Genomic DNA, 20,594 nt, shown 5'->3' with positions numbered 1-20,594 from the left:
TGAAAAGGCCCTGGCTCTTGTAGATGCCGGGGAGGTTTCTTTGGAACTAGGGATTTCCAATCTATTATAGTGAATGCAATGTACTACTCTGGGGGGTATGGACAAGCAGACAGCCCTTGAGGTACGCAGGACCCAGACAGTGCATGGTCATGAAAGTGAACACAAGTACTTTAAACCCGATCCAGTACTCAACTGGTAGTCAGTGCAGCTGCTGAAGTATTGGGGTAATGTAGATTCTCCGTGCTGTTCGGGTAAGGATGTGATCAGATGCATTTTGGGCCAGCTGCAATTTCCAGAGCAGGGATAAGGGAAGGCCCGTGTAGACCAAGTTACAGTAATCCCGCCTAGAAGTGACCGTTACATGGGTTACTGTGGTGAGGTGTTCTGGGGCCAGACAGAACACTAGTAGCTTGGCTTCGTAGAGATGTAGAAATGCCAGCTGGCCTACTTTAATGATCTAAGCCTCCATGGTTAAGAAAGTGTCAATCTTGATCGATTGTGAAAGTTGCATACATGAGAATGGATCCACATTTTATATAATTTAAACCCAATGAAATTGGGTAAAAGGTAACTTCAGGTTACTTCAATGTGCATAGTTTACTTACAAATCCTACATTATAATTTCATGAACTTTATTGTCTAAAGAGCCACATAGAAATAACAGTCTTGGCAATGGCTTATTCTATGGATATGTTTATCTATTTCTCCCTTTAGATATAACGGTAGTCAGAGGAGACATGACACACACAGTGGTACGGGGACATCATACAGAGTCAATGGAACAGTCATACAGCTTAGCATCATTGTAACTCACTTGCCCAAATCAATATTATTTCTAGCCAGTCATTCATGGCACCAATTTATAACACTGGCAAAACTTATATAGTAGAGGTAGACGGCAAGACATTGTTCAGCCATGTTTTGCAGAACAATCTCACTCGGCTTCTGGCATGCATGTCAAACCACGAAGGCCAATCCTCACACAGCTGACAAGCATTAGTGTATTTGTCTGTGATAGTGTCACAGCTACATTCCTTTTTTAACCAAGATTTAACTAAGGTATCTTATCTTTTAAAGGTTTTATGGTCAGTTTCTGGCCATTTTGTCTCTATCTTTTTATACCACTCAGAATATTTTATGCTGTTTTCATGCTCTAGTTTGTTTTAATGTAATTGGCTTGTTTTTTAATGGCTGTGTTTCTGCATGGGAAAGCATATACACTTTCTAAATACACAGAAACATATAAATAAACACATAAACATGAAAGATGCTATTTCAGGCTTTCTCAACCAGAGTTTTGTGAAACCCCGGGGTTTCTTGAGGGCCCTGGAAGGGTTTCCTGAGTGGGTGGAATTAATTCTTTTATATATTTTTAAAATGTGTTAAACATTTATTGTTTATCTCATATGTGACCATATCTCATCCTCCCAAAATAGCCAATGATGGGTCTGGAGAGGATGGGAGGGGAGGGACCCCAGGTGGGCATGTACATAGCTATGCTTCCCAGCCATATTCTGCACAATTACGCCACTTCTGGTGTTTCTCGAAGCCTGAAGTATGTTTCAGGGGTTTCACAACAGTAAAGAGGTTGAGAAAGGCTGCACAATTTACGAGATGGCAACGAGTTTGACTCAAGTACCTTTGGGCACAGAAGCTTGAAATTTCATTGCTTGTTATATTCTCACTATGGTTTGAATAAAACTGCACATACCCTATTTCATCAGAGTATCATTGCCATGGAGTGGCCTGGTGTCGCATGGGAGGATGAGTCATTATCAGAGCAGGAAGCGAACAACCATTCCCAAGCCCTGTCTTGGCAGACTTTTCCTGTGAGACCGGGATTTCAGGGCCTCCCTTCCAAGACTCTGCACCAGCACTGGTCCTGCTGAGCCAGCAGGAACCTCAGGCCTGGAGAGCTCATCACAGAGCTGCTCATGCACCAGATCTTCCAAGGACTCCCAAAGCACCCCAGGAGCAGAGCAGTCATAGGCATTGACCAGGCACAGGATTGCAAGCTGCCAACCTGAGGTCTCCCCTCAGCTAAAGAAATACAAGGAGAGGTTGGTAAGTCACCACAGGATCTGTGCCCCAATACTTCTCATTAGAGGAGCAGAGTCAGCTTGCGGGGAAGAGCCTAGCCTAGGGACTTATAGGGAAATTCCTTATATAAGGCTGCTGTCTGCAGCTTTGCTGTTTACCAGTTGTCCTACTTGCCTTGTATTCATTCTTGTTACCTAACTCTTGGACTTCTTTGGGATTCTGCCTTTGAAATATGTGCCTTGACCCTAGACTGAGACTTTGGACTGTGTTATCAGTGAAAGACTGTGACCAGAGAACCACTGCTTCTGATCTTGTGGTTACTGGGGCCTGCCTCCCATCTGGTTACTAGGTCAATCACACAATTCCATTGTTGTTTGCATCTAAGTTCTCTTTTTCATGGGTCAGTGGCAGACTCCTAACACTTGAGGGAATCCTCAAATCCAGTTCCAGAACTCCAGATTTTTCAGATATTTTATACTTCTATGAACCTCTAAAGTACCAAATATTTATCTGACTGCCATACTTCGGTGCAAGAACATTCCTGTTTCCTTCATTCAATACATCAGCTAGATTAAATATAGCTAAAACAGTAGCAGAAAAAAGACAGCTAGAGAAGTGAACAGTGAGTACCCTTATAACACTGCCATCTTTTACCACTATACCTGTTTATTGTTCTTCTTATCTTCTGTGTTTTTCTTGTCATTTTTTTTGTAAGCTTCAAACGTAGCAGGGTCAACACTGTACAAGCAATCAGTCCATTTCCCATAGAGTGCACAGAGTTTCTTTTTGCTGTCAGAAAGGAAATTATAGGGGAAAAAACGAACTTATTCCAATAGTTTCACACAAATTTAAATTTGTTGATATACAATCAACATTGGGAAGGCCAGCACATACCAAGCTGCCTTGTATCTATCAAAGTTGGCATTGTCTACACTGGTAATCACTCTCAATGCTGGGATTGAATCTGGGACCTTCTGTGAGCAAAGCAAGCTCTAAATCACTGAACCACAGCCCCAAGCCCATAGTCCTGGTTCTTCCCTTGTACACATATGTCAGAAACAGCAGACAGGAACCTTTACCTTTTATCCTGAATGTAGCCTTCAACTTTGTGCAACTCCTTTCCAAAAAGGCCACATGGTTTGAAATTTAACACACACTTGTCACCACTCCTGTGGAAGAAGCATTCTGTTTCAGCTTAAATTGTTCTTGCAGTGCAAGTTTTTCTTCCAATATTTGGCTCAGCCATGGGAATCAAACTCTAACCTCTTGAGTATTCAGCAAAATAGATGAAATGCCTCTGCATTCTTGGGGACAGGATGCCAACTGTCAATTAGCCTGAAGACTTCACTTCCTGTGACAATCCTTGTCTGCCATCAGCACTGATAAGGTTGGCAACTATTTGTGTTTCTAATTCCCTACCCTTTGTCACAGAAATTATGTGCAAAAGTAATTAAGTCAGATGAATGCTGAAAAATTTATCTCAAAAGCCCTATCAGAAGTATCAGTCCTGAAATTTAATTATGTAAATATGTCCAACACTGAAGGAACCACCATGGGATTATCATTGTTATCAGGCAGAAAATGATGTATCAAATATATACTTGGAGAGGGGGAAAACAAACAGTTTAATTGAGGCTATTAGTCCAACAGTGCCTGCTATTTTAAATTAACACTAATTGTTTTCATCATAGTACAAACAGTATTTCATAGTAATCAGAGAACCACTTCCTAGAGGGCTTTGTAAAGGTCTGGTGCTACTGCATTTTTCTTCTTCTTCTGAGATTTCCTACCTGGGAGGATCTTTTAAAAAGAGTTAAAGAACTCAGGCCTAGATAAAAACAGTAATGGTCAAAGAGGCAGAAAGTCAGGTTGTCTCAAAATTAAGGTCCTGGATAACAAAACTAGACAACACAGCTGTCTGCACTTTCCAGTCACATTTTGCATTGTTATGAATGGGCAAATTAGCACTGTCTATGTCTCCTGTAGGTGCCAAATCCTTCCAGTCACATTTTACATCAGAGTACCCACTTAGTGTGTGGGCTACAGGCAGTGCATGCTCTGCTGTGACAGGAACAAGAAACTTACTTGTGATTGGTTATTTCCATATTTCCATATTGCTCAATCCACAGTTTGCCAACAATGATATTATGCACACAGCAAGTAGGATTTGTCCATGTATATGCTTCATTGTGTCTGAATGTAAAGAAGAAAACTATCATTAACAGATGTTTCAATCTGCACATTTAGAAAACCGCTTACAAATGACTGCAGTAGAAAGAATGTTGCTTTTGGGAAAGATGTAAAGATCCCAGATGTTGATTAGTTCTGACACTGGCAATAAATCAGGGAACACAAAATGCTGTAGCCATGTAGACCAGAAATGTTGATTTTTACATACTTCTCAACTCCCATGAACTTATTTGTTGACAGGATGGTGATATTTTTGATGTGGCCAGGTGAGGAAGAAGTCAACTAGTTTTTATTAAGGTTATACTTTACACAGCCATGCATAGACACATACCACTAATACATAGTCAAAATATACTAGAACATCCAAGAGATATTAAAGTGCCTGACCAACTTACTCAAGAAGTTTCAGAGTTATTATCCCCTTGGGTTCTGCTTCAACACTCTTCCCCCAAAATTTGAGTTTAGGATAAATGGAACCATGAAATACAAAGTCACTATTCAGCCCTTCAGCATAAAAAGCACTGACGGGTGGGTGATGACTAACTTGTTCTGAGATGAGCCTGAATCCAAGATCTTCTCTAAACAGAGGGAAAAATTGTGTACTGATTAAAAAGTGTAGAAAGGTAATATACCATATCAGTTTTGTACAACATAGGAATACTTTTCTTGAACAGATGTCAATTACTGCATAAATATTCAAGAAGATATACAGCTAGCAATGTTGAAGACACTTTTATGCTTACAGAGCTAGATGAATTCCATCCAATAAATAGTAAGATAAAGCCAAATTTAACCCTAGTTCCATTAACTTGCAAATCAAGCGCCTTACCATACCATAAATTACAACTAGTTTTTCCTAGCTAATGCATGTCCAACCAGGAATATTTGTACAGGTCACTAAATTGGTCAGTTAAACAATTACAGGTTTATTACCTAACAAGTTCATACGTCTCTCCGAGTAATGGGTTGAATGGCTTTCCTGTACGTTCCCACTGAGATGCAACAGCAGAGACAGCAAAGGCAGCTACACACTGTTGAAAAAGTTATTTACGTGCATATTTATACTAGCTTAAAATAGAAGAGTTTAATATTGTCTTTTGAAGCATTACACATGCAAGGAGCAAATATATGTTTGAATAGTGTAACATGTCTAACCATTTACAAGAGACAAAAATTATACATTTGCCAAAACTTCTTCAGAATTTCAGATATTCAATATTTCTTACCACTATAATAGAAGTTAATTTTATTTTCAGCCAACTAAAAGGTACAGATATAAGCAGTTTCCCACTTGTCTGAAAACAGTAAACAGTTTTATGCTCCTAAGTTATCATGCACACAATTTTAGCTTAGATTACCTGTATTCGTTCAACTGGATCAGAGAGAGAGCTAGCTTTGTGAATTAAATATGTATGCTCCATATATTCTGTCAGTCGCTGAAGGAAACTCAGTGGCTCATTAAAAATGACTGGCATAGTGATCTTGGACAGCTCCTAGGATAATTTTAAAAGCAGTGTTAACATTTATACACTGTAGTGTGTTACCAAGACTGTGACTTGTTGGTCTCTGCCATGCAATAAAAGTAAATCTACTGGTGGCAAAACAGGCTGGTGGTATGCAGAAAACCAAAATATCTTTTAACCCTAAGAAAGATATCAACTGATACTGACTTTTGTTTATTACATATATGATAGCCATTGAAGAAGATGCGTGATTTTTTCAAAAACAAGGTATACCAGATTTCATTCTGGCATAATGCAAACGTGAATAAACTTCAGCCATCAGCAGCCAGCTTGTCTGTGCTTCGTTTCTGCCAGGATCTTCAGCTGACTTGTTCTCTAGAACCTGAATAAACAACAGCAGGGATGCCTAGCTGTGCCTGTCCCTGGAGTAAAAAAACTGGGTCTTTGGCCCAACATGCCGAAATGTGTGGTGAGGACACAATGGATAGGAGGAAAATGATATAAACTGGTTTGAGTTACCACTGGAGAGAAGGTCATGGTAGTTATTACTTTATATATTTAATTTCTAGATTTCTAGACCCCCCCCCCACGCAGTTGGATCGAGGCGGCTTACAACATAAAAAATTCATACACAGATTAAAATCAAACAACATGTCGACCAGTAGTTGTTAATGTGAGATGGGGTAGAGCTCCAACAATTAAATTTGTGGGATTTGACAGTCGTTTTCGATTCTAATTCTAATTTCACCTGGTGGGGAAGGGAAATAGAGGATAACCCCCCTCCCCTTTTATATAAACCCTTCTGAGGACCAGTTTGGTACAGCAGTTAGAACACTGAACTAGGATACATATTCAAATCCTCCCGAAGTCATGAAACGCATTGAGTGACCTTGGCATAATCATTTTACCACATCCCAACCTACCAAAATGGTTTTTCTGGGGACAAAATAGAGAAGGAGAACTATGTGTATCATCCTTGTGGATTCCCTACTACACTTCTGGGCCTAGCTTAACAGCTAGCACTGCACAATCTTCTCAAGGAGAAGTTTCCCGAAAAGATGAAGCTAAAGGGATAAATAAAAGTAATCAGGAAAGCTAAAGAGGAAATAGCGAGGAGGGGAAAATGAGATCCATCCTGCAATTCCAATAGTCGATATCTACATCGGGATTCCTAATTCTTAGCTCATGCTCTTAGTAATCTTCATTCATCCATTATGAGGCATTAATACCATTTAATGTTTCAAAAATAAAATTTACTGATGCTGAAATGAAGTTAACCTTTGGAAATTCACATGAGAACTTGACAAGGAAGGGTGGTGGAAAGGTCTGCAAAAGCTCCTTAGTTACAACACTGCAGCATAATAATATATTAATGTACATCCATGTCTGCTTTCTTGTTTTGGACCATGGAATAAGTTCTTGTATAATCTTACTGTAGTTGGACAGAACTCACTGAATGCAGAACGTGACATAAATGCTGGTATCACCAGCTTCAGGTGGCAGTGACTCTATACCCAAGAAAAAGATCTATGATTTCAATCTTATACGGCCTACTTTTACAATTAGATGTCTTTCTATTCATAGAAAGAGCTGGGGTCATGCCAAGATTTCTGGTCTACAGTATCTTCTTGACAGCAGTAGGAAACAAAAAAGGAAAAAGAACTTGTGCCATACTTTAGCGTAGATTCTCTTATTAAGACTACTTCTGTATTTTGCTTAACATTTGTTCAGGAGGGGGGAAGAGAACCTTTCCTTTCTTAGTCACACTTTCTTCAGTGAACAAAATGAAGTTTCCAAAAGAGATGTCAGTGACTTATACAGATTTCTGTGTGAATCATAGAAAAATGAAAGGATTTCACAATGCTTTATATAGCACCACATACATACACATATCCCTTACTTCAGAGACTGTTACATATTCATTAGTTCCAGCCTTTTATGTGAAACATAACCAGCCACATCACATCATGCAACACATTTAAAAGACAGATGGTTTGCAGATTTTTATCATAAGCCATGAGTCACCTACCATTCCAATGCACTTTCTTAGTATGCTCCAAATACTGAAATCATTTCTTGAAAACATTGGAGAGGGCAAGCTTGTCCTAGATTGGTAGATAGGGGAAGTGAAAAAGACAAAGCACATCAGTCCTGAGGAATACGTTTCCAGATTTTTAAAGGATTTGTAGTAGCTCATACACTGACAGAGGTAAACTCTGAACAAAATTCTATCTGCATGACTACTCTTAACAGCTGTCCATTCTTCTCCTTCATATTTGTAATACACGATGTTCCTGGGAAGCAGTTTGAGTCCACAATCCAAGGTATCATACCCAATTCTAATCCTCAACATTTGCTGATCAGTAGCCAAAAGAACTTCAACTCTGCTTAGTGGTAAATGCAGAAACTGCACTTTGCCAGGAGCACTGCTACACATGGCAACAAAGAGTTATGGCGGGCAGATGGCTGGGCTGACCTTCTCGAGATAGATTTGGTTTGGCAAAGGAAAAACTGTTTTAAAATTTGCATAAACAACTAACGGGGGGGGGGGGGTTATTAAAAAAAAAACCTGATTGTTTGTTTCTATACCACCCTCCTGTGGTTTACATAAAATGTAAGGTGGTTTACATAAAGGGTGGTTTACATAAAATGTGAAGAATATACATAGAATTATCATAACAATAATAACAATAACAGTCACAGCAATGGGTTCCAAGTTGAACAGTAGAGATTATAACAATTTCTAATACAATGATAACTTTCATATAATATAAAGTTATGGGAGGTCAGCTTAGGTTCAGATCATGTGCGTGGGGATGTCTGGAGGCCTAGTGGATGTTATTAGGTCGGATTGCCTTTACCAAATGCCTGGTGGAAGACTGCCCTTTTACAGGCCCTGTGGAATTGTGGGAGTTCAGGCAGGGCCCTGATCTCTTCAGGGAGATCGTTTCATCAGGTGGGGGCCTGGACAGAGAAAGCTCTGGCCCTGGTTGAGGACTGACATGCTTCTTTGGGGCTAGGGATCACCAGCCAGTTGGTGGAGCATAAGGCTCTCTTGGGGGTACAGGTAGGGAGGTAGTCTCTCAGATACACTGAGCCCAGACCACATATGGCCTTGAAGGTGATTACCAAAACCTTAAGCCTGATCCAGAATTCAACTGGGAGTCAGTGCAGTTGTTGGGAGTGCTGGCCAGATATGTGCCCTGGCTGTGGCATTCTGAACCAGTTGCAGTTTTGGGATCAAGGTTAAGGGTAGGCCTGCATACAGCAAGTTGCAGAAGTTTAGTCTAGAGGTGACTGTTGCATGGATCACTGTGGCTAGAAGTTCTGGGGCCAAGTAGGGTGCTAGTAGCTTGGCTTGGCACAGATGGTAGAAAGTCTGCCATGCTACTCTTATGACCTAAGCCTCCATGGAAAGAGAGGCATTGAGGATCACACCCAGGTTTCTGGCAGAGTGAGCAACTCTTAGTTGCATTCCATCCAGGTTCGGTACTCAAGCTTCCTTGCTTGGTCCCTTCCTACCCAGCCACAGAACCTCCTTCTTTGAAGGGTTGTGCTTCAGATAACTCTGCTTGAGCCATCTCGTAAATTTTTAAAGGAATCTGGTTAAGGATTCTGTGGGAGAATCAGGGCAATCATCCATCAGGAGGAAGAGCTGCATATTGATGACACCCCTGCCCAAGCTTCCGCACCAGCTGAACAAGAGGGCACATGAAGAAATTAAATAGGATTGGAGAGAGGACCATTCCTGTGGGACTCCACATGTGAGCTGATGATGGCTAGATACTCTTTTTCCTATAGCTACCCTCTGTCTGTGACCCCAGAGAAAGGAGATCAGCCATTTAAGGTGGTCCCCAATATTCCGGTGTTGGCGAGGTGGTGAGCTAAAAGCTCATGACTGACTGTGTCAAACACTGCTGACAGATCTAATACAAGCAGTGTTGACCCGCCTTGATCCAGCTGGTGATGGAGGTCATTCGTCATGGCGACTAGCACCATTTCTACCCCATGACTAGGCCGGAAATCTGATTAGAATGGGTCAGGGGATGAAGTTTCCTCCAGGAATGCTGATATTTGATCCACAGCAGCCCTTTCAACCAACTTTCCCAGAAATGCTAAGTGCAAGACGGGGCAGTAGTTGTCAAGCTCCTGTGGGTCCAGAGATGTTTTTTTCAGCAACGGACACACCACTGCCTCTTTCAATCCTTCTGGGAATTCTCCCATTGAGAGGGAGAGGTTGATTATTTCCCAGAGGGGGCTCTCTGTTCTTATGTCTGTTATTTTTAGGAGCCACGATGGTCATGGGTCTAGTGGGCAAGTGACTGGCCTCATTGCAATTAGCATCCTGTCCAGCTAATGGAAGCCGTCTGAAGTAACTCACTGTAAGAAAAGCAAGTTATCCCATGAAGTATTTAATGTCCCCAATCCACACGCCGAGCAAAATTCAACTTTGAGCAATACTGGAAATATTCAATGCAATAAAAAAGCTCAGCTTAAATTTCTGATGAGCAATGGGAGTGGCTGCCATCTTCATGCTAATGCCTTGATAGTCACATCACAGAATGTAATGAAGAGCCTTTCTTTCTTCAGAGTGGGAGGGAGGAGTCTCTTAAGTACTTGCCTGAGCAACAGCTACGGTTTGTCACATCTAACACAGTGGAATGATGAAACTGACTAGACTGAATGTCAAGTAGCTGTTGCTCTACTCAAATCCACACCCAAAGAAAAAATGTTATTGAGTGGGAAATGTTATAGAGAGGGGAAAAGTCAGCCTTGTACAGTTCCTCCCACCACTTTTAGCTCATCTTCCACACCCTTTAAAAAAATGAAAGCTCTAAAACCAGTTCTGAAAGTAGAAAAGGAGCGCTACTGAATAGGCCACAACAATAGTCCATGAGAAAGCAGCTGGGTACTGTAGCAGTACTAGTCAGGTCCCAGGAAGCTACTTGCAACCTTCTGGAGATACTGCTTGAAGCACAGAAACCTGCAAAACAGTCTGACTGAAGTCCATAATGGAACAGAAAGAAGTGAACATGCACGCCATGGGCAATGTTGCTGCCTTCAACCCTCAGATCAACTATCAACTGTACACAGCCTTCATCTCAGTAACCTAGAATCTGTTAATTTTGCCCAAGATATAGCTGTTACAGGAGCACACTTAAAAAAATAACAACACACAAGTCAATAAAATGATTTTTAGTCCTAGATATGGGCATGCCATTCCAGTTCAAATTCTCTTCTATCCCTCAAGGACATTAGGTGGATTCAGGCAAATTACTTTTACTTTATCGGACAGGTAATTGCGGGAATAAAATGAGACAAGAAAGCCAATCCTAAGTATTTGATGTAGCGGGAATTAAGATGTACTTCTCACAACAGGTATTGGATAAATATACTTCCATGTCAAGCCAATGTAAAGCCACTGATCAGCCAGTAGCACCAATATTTAATAAAACTATAAGAAAGGTTTATTCAAAAATACAGGGATGTAGTTGCTGCAAAAACTCCCATTGGTTTTGTTCATTATGTATCTAAATACAACTGGCTCACTGTTCCCAGTTCTCTAAGCAAGAACTCTTTGCCTTATGAACACAAGCCTCTCTAAACTTCACCGTCCCAGGTAAACTGGTTCTGGGGATCCATCCACTAAGAGAGATTTAACCTTAGGGAAGCTCAAGTAGAAACATCTGCTGATTAGTTGGAATCTTCTTATCATAACCCTCTATCCTGTAGAAGTCCACCAGCAAACAGTTCCACACTGCCACGTGGAAGTGCTCAGTGCTCCTTTACTGACTTTGGAAGCCTTTTTCCTATAATTATTTCATTTAGCAATTTTATTTTATCAACCACTCTAAGCCTCTGCAACCCTTTCACATTCTACTGATGTTCTCTGGCAATATCAAACAGCTAGGAGCTGTTATCCCTACACTGGCTGTTCCCTGAGGTAACTCTGATAAGCAGTAGTTTGGGTAAGCTGAGTAAGAAACACTGAACAGTTAATTTTCTACCTATGTGCATCTCTGAGCATCATGCATGTTCAAATGTTAATGTTTCATTATTTGAAATATCTCATCCATCTCACCATAGTAGAAGCCAAGCCGCCAAGCCATCAACCCAAGAGCCAAATGGTTTAAGAGAAGCTTGAATTTTTACAACGAAGTTTGTTGTTTGAGAGTGAAGAGGAAAGAGTCTGCTGCACATCTAAGCTGCATATTTGAAACCAAGTTAGCCATCATGACTTTCTCCAAAGAAAGTTCAGCTTCTTGGGTAGAAGCTACAATAGTTATATGGTTTAAATATGTAGTGTGAATGTGCTACAAATACTGGTCACAAAAGTTACTGTAAAGAAACTTCTTTTTCTTTCCACCCACTCCTCTTTAGAATTTCTACATATTATGGTAGTGGGAGCCCCTTCACTGGGCAGGCCTGCATCCAGTTTACATTTTGACTCCACTTGACAGGAATGCCTCTTTATCAGGGCTAACGTCCAGTCAGGATATCTGAAAGAGAATTCACAAGTAAGACAAAAGTTCTCAATTTCAGAACAACTTGCATGACATTAAACCTCCTTAAACAAATGTTTCTGCACATTAAAAAAAATTATTATTAACATTCTAAAGTCAATTGTAAAAGTTTTTTAAAAAATGTTTAATAAATGCTGAAACAATTTAAGACTAAAGGAAATCTGACTGAAAACAGACAGGGAAGTCATCTACGAGCCTTCCGGTTTCAATGAAAGAGGGGCAAGTTGACACTAATGTACAAGCCCAGTAATGGTTGGGGAGCTCATACGACTTTTAATACAATTTGGATAACATAAACATACTTCTCTTTAAGAATAAAATTCTAATTATTGTTACTGTACTACTATAGTACATATCAAGATTTTACAGCAGTTCTTTCCTCTTCAATTTTTCAAGTTTTAAAGAATTGTTATAATTTTCAAAACTGCCCAGAAAAAATTCAAACACTATGGTAAACTTTTTTTTTTAAGCTCAGCTTTCATGGACATCACCATAATGAAGATTTTGCTGTTCAGGTTCTATCCAGTGCTGATCTCAATCCAGTGGTCTATACAGGGCAAGAAATCAGAAACTGTTAACCCAGCCATAAATTCACTACATGCCTTAAAGAAGTCATTCCAAACTAGGGATAGACCCAAACAGGGGAAATCAAATTTGTGAGGATCTGTGGTATGCCTGATTCATGAGTCACAAAGCATCATGAACTGTTAAGAGTCAAATGAACCAGTGAGGTTTGTGGTATGGTAGAATTCACAACCCACCACCCTGTGGTGATCTAGAGACACAAACTTGCAGGAGATCTCTGCCTGACACTCCTCTACCTGCCCTTCAGGTTTAGTGAGGATTTCATACAGGGGTTTGAGTTATAGCTCCCCTAAGAAGGGGGAAAAACAGCAAAAAAGCAAGGGCACTTGAAGCCCAGCAGAACAAAATCTAAATCCCAGAGAAAGTTCAGCAGAACCAGTGGAATGTGCCCAGCAAAGGCAATGCCACTGCAGGAATGCAAACCCAAGAGGTCTAAGGTCAAGCCAGAAAATCTCTGCAGTACAAACTGAAGTATTTGTACTCTGCAGTACAAACTGCTTGCAAGACAAGCAGAAGCACTGGAATGTAATAGTGCCCAGCAGAGCCCAGTGCTGTTGTGATAATGCCCGCTCCAAGACTGATATGAAGTACAGAATCACAATCCAAGCAAGAGGGGGGCCTGCAAGCCCAGCACAACCAGTTAAGTGTACATAATGCCCAGCAGAACCCACTGTCACTGTAGCAATGCAAGTAAAAAGATAACTGAAGTCAAACCTGAGAATTCCTGCAGGACAATCTCAAAGGAGGACATTTTTTTTCAAACTCACCACAACTAGTTCAGTGTGCAGAATACCCAGCAGAACCCAAAGCCACTGCAAGCTTAAAATGACTGTCCTCAAAGCAGAGTCACAAGAAATCCAAGCAAGGGGAGATTTTACAACAGGACAACCAGTTACAATGTGGAGAATTCCCAGCAGAACCCAGTACACCATTGGCATTGCAAGCTTAAATGGACTGATCTCAAGTGTGGTGTAGTTGCTAAGAATGTGGTAGATTCTAATCCGGAGAACTGAGTATGATTCCATACTTCTCCACATGCAGGCAGCTGGATGACCTTGGGCTAATCATAGTTCTCTTAGGGCTGTTCTGACAGAACAGTTCTGTTAGAACTCTCTCAGCCCCACCTACCTCACAGGGCATATGTTGCGGTGAGAGGAAGTGAAAGAAGTTTCTAAGTGACTTTGGGACTCCTTCAGGTAGTGAAAAACGAGATATAAAAATCAGTTCTTCAAATTTCAGTTTGCAAACCATGAACTAATCAAAATTTGTCAAAAACTTTAGTTCATGAGGACTTCCAGGGAAATCATGACCTTAACTGAAGCATTTCTAAAAGCTCCAGACTTATGTCTGCGTAGGCCTGCTTACACCAAGATAGAAAATTTATTCCTCTAGCCTCAAATGTCCCCTATTGGGCAGATCCAACTGACAGGTAAATTCACCGAGGGGCGCGGTAGGGGTTGTATTCAGACTGCACTTGGGTTTGGTAACACCAGTCAGCATAGAATAAGAAGGCTTTTGGGAACAAGTCTGACCCATTCACTTCTATCTGGATTTTCTCTTTCCCTTTTTTCTTTTTATCTGTGTCATACATTTGTAATCTTTTGGGTTCATTTTAAAATATCTACCTTGGAATTATAATTTATCTTAAAAGACTGGCAGATTCCCAGGGAAGTCTGACATCACTGGTACAAAAGTCTCTGAAAATTTATGGACTATAAAGTACAAAGTACAGTTAACTAATATGAGATTATGAACTGTGCCTAATTCAACTATTTCTTTCAAGAAAACTTCAAGTTGAAACAGAGTGGAAATATTTGAAGTAGATGAACTTATCTGCATTATTACTTTCCATATAAAATTTATCTCACTGCATTCATTTTTGTCTTCTCTGTGGATTGTTTCTCCGTGGACTGGCAGCTAGTTGTTCTTCTCCCCCCTCCATTACCTGATGAGCGGTGTTTGTTTGAAGGGATTGGAGCTCCGAGGTAGCATGAAGAGAGCAGCGTGGCAGATTCGACAAACAGATGGCTATTATTTTCTATCAGAGTATTATCTCTGATAATTGCCATCAAATAAAAACAAGAAGACTTTGGACTATTTTTCCCTTTCTTTTCCCTTCAGATACAATGGTTAAGACAATGATTAAAGTAATAGAAGTGGATGTCATAGAATTTACAATTAATATTTATGCAGATAAAATGGTTTTAATAGTTTTGGATCTACAATGCAACAAGATGAAGATATTATAAAAAGTACAGAATGAATAGTACCCCTTGACTGTTTTAAATGTCTGGGAATAAATTTGACTGGAAAAAACTGTAATCTTTTCAAAAATAATAATCAGAAGACCTGATACAAGCAAATTTAGCTAGATAGAAGAAATTTAAAATCTCATGGCTGGATAAGAATTTCGAACTGGGAGGGGTGGTTCCCAGTGAAGAAACAAATATAGAAAAATATAGATGCACTGGGAAACCAATATGGCAATAAAATATCCAAATTGGACTTATATAGAGTCTTCTCTCTTCAGTAATTCTTTATTCTTATTATTTCACAAGTCCCGACGCATTTCGCCTTACAGCTTTTTCAAGGGACAATGGTTTTTATATTTAAGAATAAACTTTAAAATACTTCAGGATGAGAAAATAGAGGGTCAGCTGTTCCAAATATAAAATTACATTATCAAGTGGCAGGTTTGGACTGGATTAAAAGTCCAAGACAAAGAATAGTAAAATTTGAATCAACAGACTTGGATGAAGGTTTATACAATTATTTAAGAATAAAGAAATCAATCAAAATGATCATAATACAAGAAGGGAGTTATATGGACTTATGAGAATATGGTTCACATGCTAGAAATACTGAGTCCTTATCATAATAAGAATACAATAAAAGCAGGTTTTTGATGTACAGCAATATGGCTAATGCTCAGGGGAAACGCAAGTCCTGGAAAGATATCAGAGATGACAGAATCAACATTCAATGAGTACTATATTACCAATCAGTTCCAAGACTAAACAAGATCACCAACATGGGAGCTAGAGCTAAAAGAGAGATGACCAAGTTTGAACAGCTAACTATAAAACAAAAAGATCATTTACTACGATGATGAATATATAAGTTGTAACTTCAGATTGAAATATAAGAATTGAAAAAAAATGTATGATTAAATGGATGCAAAATTTTAGAAAACAAATACCTATGCACCAATGGGAACTGTTTTTCAGATGATATATTACTCCAAAGGATATTGAGAAAGTAGATACAAGCTACAAAGAAAAATGTGACGATATAGACAGAACCCTTTAACCATATGTAGAGGACTTGTAAAAAAGCAAAAGATATTAGAAGGAAATACATGGAAAATGAAGACTATATTGCAATGTTAAAAAACCGCAGACTATTGAAATGTAAATTCCCTATGCAAGTTAAGAACACGCTATTAGGAATACTGCCTAACAAATTACCAAAAAGAATATTGCATAACAAATTTACCATAAAATACCAATTTGGTGCAGTGGTTAACACTGTTAGCTTCTAATTTGGTGAGATGGGTTTGATTCTCCACTCCTCCAGATGTAGCCAGCTGGGTGATCTTTGGCTAGTCATGATCCTGTTAGAAGCGGTTCTCACAGAGCAGTTTATCTTGGTACTCTCTCAGCCTCACGTACTTCACAGGTTTTTGTGAGCAGAGATAGAGAAGGTGATTGTAAGCCACTTTGAGAGTCCTTCAGGTAGTAAAAAGTGGGGCATAAAAACCAACTCTTCTTTAGAAGAGATATTTGAATATATGTTGACAGTGGCTAGAATTATTTACACAGCAGAATGGAAATCAGATGTCTGTACAAGCTTACAAGAATGAGAAAATAAACTTGTCAACTATGCAGTAATGGTGAAATTAACAATCTATTTGAGAAAAGATCATTTTTGAAATTTGAAATCTATTTTGAAATTTGAAAAGAGACAGGAGAAAAAACTTAGAATGAGAAAGAATTTAAAAACTATATGTAAGCAGATTGTAACACATATAAATATATTACAATGCACAAGCAGAATGAAAACAAGTTCTGAATTTAAAGGTATAAGGACCATATATATTTTGCAGGCCTTACCAACCACTTGCTTATGGAGTCTATCCCATACCGTGTGATTTTGAACCAAAATATCCTTTATTTTTCATTGTGAGATATATAATAGATTTTCTGGATATATTAAGAGCTATAGCTAATATGTAGAAATGATAAAATATGTAACACAGAATATTATTATTCATTAGATTAGATTTGTTTTTCGCCACTCACAGCAAGCTGTCTTGTGGCAGGTCACAAAATAAACCCCCCACATAAAACAACAAAACCCCATTAAAATTGTTATGACTGCCACTAGGTGCGCCAGAGGGACTGCACCTGCCAACAGCCACCAAGCAGTATCTTCTGGGGGGGCCCATCCGATCTTCCCAGCCCAGCCTCAATCGTAGTAATGAAATAAAATTAATAATATAGTTGTAAAATCCATCATTTATGAAATGTGAAATTTAAAATGTTTGAAGTACGGGTGATACAGAAATTTAGTAAATAATAGAAAATGTCTAAAATTATAATGATGGGGATGTTGTGGAAAAATATTTTCTGTTCCATATACCTAGTAATACATACTAATTATATCTATCAGTCATATAAACTCTCTTTTTCTTTTGCATCCCTTTTACATTACCTTGTTACTTAAAAAAAACAACCTGCCCCCCAACTTTAGGTTTTTTGCTGGTTCCTACCCATCCCTATTCTCAATCACAGTCCTTCTGCAACAGGAGAATAGTACTGAACTATCTTTCAGGGATGTTGTTGGGATTATTTTTTCATAATGAATGTGAAATCATCTTATACAAGTATTATCAGCTTCTGAATCTCACTGAATATCTACAGAAATATACAAGTTCATCAAAGCCTAGGACTCCTAAACGTTTTAAATAAAAATCTAGATGAGAATTTTTTCAAATCCAACCAGAGTTTCCTTGATATTTAACACATACCTTTGCTAAGTCAGATCAATGGTTCATGGCCTATAAACAAGTCATACGTTCTGCTTCTATTCCATGAGTATAAGTTCATTTAATCACATAACTGCTCCTAGCGCTCTTTGCTATTGTAAATCATACACTCTTCAACTGCATGTGCACAGAGACAAGAACACTACATCTCCAGAACTGGAAAACCCTGGCTATCCTAATTAATGAATATTAGCAGGCTAGGGCAATGTCTCATCACAAACCATTGATGGTTATACCCATTGCCTACACCTGCACAGAAACCGTGGGCATCATGGTTGGTCTCCCATCCAAGTACTAACCAAGCCTGTCTCTGCTCAGATTAGGACAGTTGACGAAACTGGGCTAACCACAGCCATCCAGCTTAGGGTTTGGATTTGATTAACCCTTTAAAATAAATTACTGTATTTTTGTATGGTCACTGGTGAGATTCTTTGGATGTGGTACAAATCAAAAAGAGGCTTAGAAATTAAATACATAAATATATATATGATGAAGTTAACTTATCACATCCTCTTTAAGTCAGAACAGAAGGACATTCTTAAATAATCACATTTCAATGTTCATATGGCTGAGGTGTATTAACTGACTGATCACTAGTATAAGTTTTATTTTCCTTAAGATCTTCTTAGGAATTTATACTGATCTTGTGATCAGGCATTCCACTCATTACAGTGGAATTTTATACTACTCTTTACCTATTGATCGCCAGTTTTAACACTGTGACACCCTGGGTGATCAGAAATTCCTCTAACCATTTTATCTTCATACAACTTTAAGGTACTATAGAAAGTCCAGCAAACTTTCCTACAACAAAAACCTTCCCACCAAGTATTCTAGGAAACATAAGCAGGTGATCATGATTTCAAGAATATAAAATATCATAAAGCCAAACTCTAAACCCCCATACAAACATGACTGATCCCCAGAATTAGTGTTGATACCCTATGGAGGGTTCCCCATACTTGATTTCCCCTCCCCCCTCGCTCCAGCTGCAGAGAACTGGAATAAGCTGAGTGACTGTCAATGAATTAATGATGAATGTGTGGTGCATCAGTAGTCCTACATATACAGAAGTCAACAGGGAGGTAAAAGTTATGGGAAGGAGGTACACCCCAGATGAATGCTGTTTAAACAAAGACAAACAACCAATGTTCTGGAAGTGTTAGAACAGTATGGAATTGTTATTCAGGAGAGACAGCCTATCCTAGCTCCAATTATATGCAGAGAGCACTGACACCCCCTAGTAGCACTTCTTCCTGTACCAAGAAGAAGAAAAACGTGGGGGCACCAGCAGCCATCTGAGCTTCTAGGGAAAGCTGCATAACCCCTGGGGAGCTCTTGAGGGAGCTCCAGGGTTCCCAGAAAACCCTAGTTGGGAATCCCTGATATACTGCATACAAAAGCACGTTATATTCCCCTCCTCAGTTGTCATCATTGTACATAGATGAATGTAGTATTAAGCCTGGATCTGAAGCATATGTACCATCAGCAAGCATGATCACAATCCCTTTCCATAGATGTTCATTACGAAAGTAATGTGCAACTCCAAGCCTTGACTAGTTATCTTTTTTTGTTATGTAATACCTTTTTTTTGGTATGTAATATGAATATAACTGAAGTTCAAGTGGTATAGCAACAGATATTTATTCACAAAAGTATGTTCACTTTAAACCGTTGTTTAAGAAAGGTTCTACATACATGCAGAAAACGTGCTGATCCCCCCACACACATTATAAATATATTAAAAACAAGCCCCAACATTTAAAGAAAGCTTCAGTCACAAACAATGGCTATAACATGGTCCATATACATTTGTTTCAACTGTAGCATAGCTCTGTGACAAGATAGGCAAACAGTGTCTAACAATCCCAAGACAACACTGAATAGCTACATCCCAGGAGATAGTTTGCTCTATGGCAGAATTTAGACTGGTTTTCCCACAGAGGACTGGCAGTGCGCATCAATATATTTGCAGACACCAAGTCCAAAATGCCACATTAAGGTGCCAGCTAACAGGTCAGATATTACAATATAGTTCACAAAAACATTTGAGCCAGAAAATAATACATCATATTAAGTGCATGCATACTTTTTTCAAGTCTGTAATTGTTATATTTAAGATCGATACTATAAAAATCAATTTTAAAAAATCAGTCAAACTTAAACTTTGCATACATCACTGAATATTAAAGATCAATACAGGATTTAAAGTAAATGGGCAAGACTGGAGACAGGAAGAGCTGGTAATCAAAAAACCTAATGAGAGACATCAGTCGTGAAAAGCAATGAAATACCAGGGGACTAGGGAACAAATAAGAGCTTGGAGGCTCTAGTCACCTCTTGTTTACAATTTTGGCAATACAGTTTTACAACACGCCTTGTGGAAACCTGCCAAATTTCTGTTTGTTTCCTTTGCTTAAATCTATCTTGAGCTCACTGTGACTTCCTAGCATGAAAAGTTGCAGTCTTTTTACAGAAGATCCTAACAATTCTCTTTCAACATTGTGCAGACAAATAGGCTTAAAGCAGAGCAGATTATATTATGGAACCATCCCCTCCACAATAGGAAGGTGGGAGGAAACCAGAGTAAGAAAAATAAGCAACTTGATTCACTAGCACACATTGTTGGGAAAATCATGAAAGAGTATTCACTTAAAAATTGGATGATATATAAACCTTTTTAGCCCAACCACAATTATTGCTGAAGGAATGGGCTACTTTAAAAGCACCTTCAATGTGTGCACA

At 39.1% G+C, this 20,594-nt stretch overlaps 1 protein-coding gene across 5 annotated transcripts in view; it reads right to left on the bottom strand.

The window, feature by feature from the left end:
• OSBPL1A (oxysterol binding protein like 1A) overlaps nucleotides 1–20,594 on the bottom strand; it is an 84,065-nt gene that overhangs the window by 12,678 nt on the left and 50,793 nt on the right. For all 5 annotated transcript variants that reach the window (XM_077352581.1, XM_077352579.1, XM_077352578.1 and 2 more), the window contains exons 18-24: nucleotides 7,723–7,798; nucleotides 5,589–5,723; nucleotides 5,164–5,261; nucleotides 4,626–4,808; nucleotides 4,126–4,233; nucleotides 3,120–3,209; nucleotides 2,703–2,829 (exon numbers count right to left, since the gene is read on the bottom strand). In XM_077352581.1, the coding sequence (XP_077208696.1) occupies nucleotides 2,703–2,829; nucleotides 3,120–3,209; nucleotides 4,126–4,233; nucleotides 4,626–4,808; nucleotides 5,164–5,261; nucleotides 5,589–5,723; nucleotides 7,723–7,798 (817 nt within the window). The remainder of the gene's footprint in view (nucleotides 1–2,702; nucleotides 2,830–3,119; nucleotides 3,210–4,125; nucleotides 4,234–4,625; nucleotides 4,809–5,163; nucleotides 5,262–5,588; nucleotides 5,724–7,722; nucleotides 7,799–20,594) is intronic.

This window comes from Paroedura picta, chromosome 9, assembly GCF_049243985.1.
Source record: "Paroedura picta isolate Pp20150507F chromosome 9, Ppicta_v3.0, whole genome shotgun sequence".
Classification (NCBI taxonomy): domain Eukaryota; kingdom Metazoa; phylum Chordata; class Lepidosauria; order Squamata; family Gekkonidae; genus Paroedura; species Paroedura picta.
This window is presented reverse-complemented; position numbering and strand designations above follow the sequence as displayed.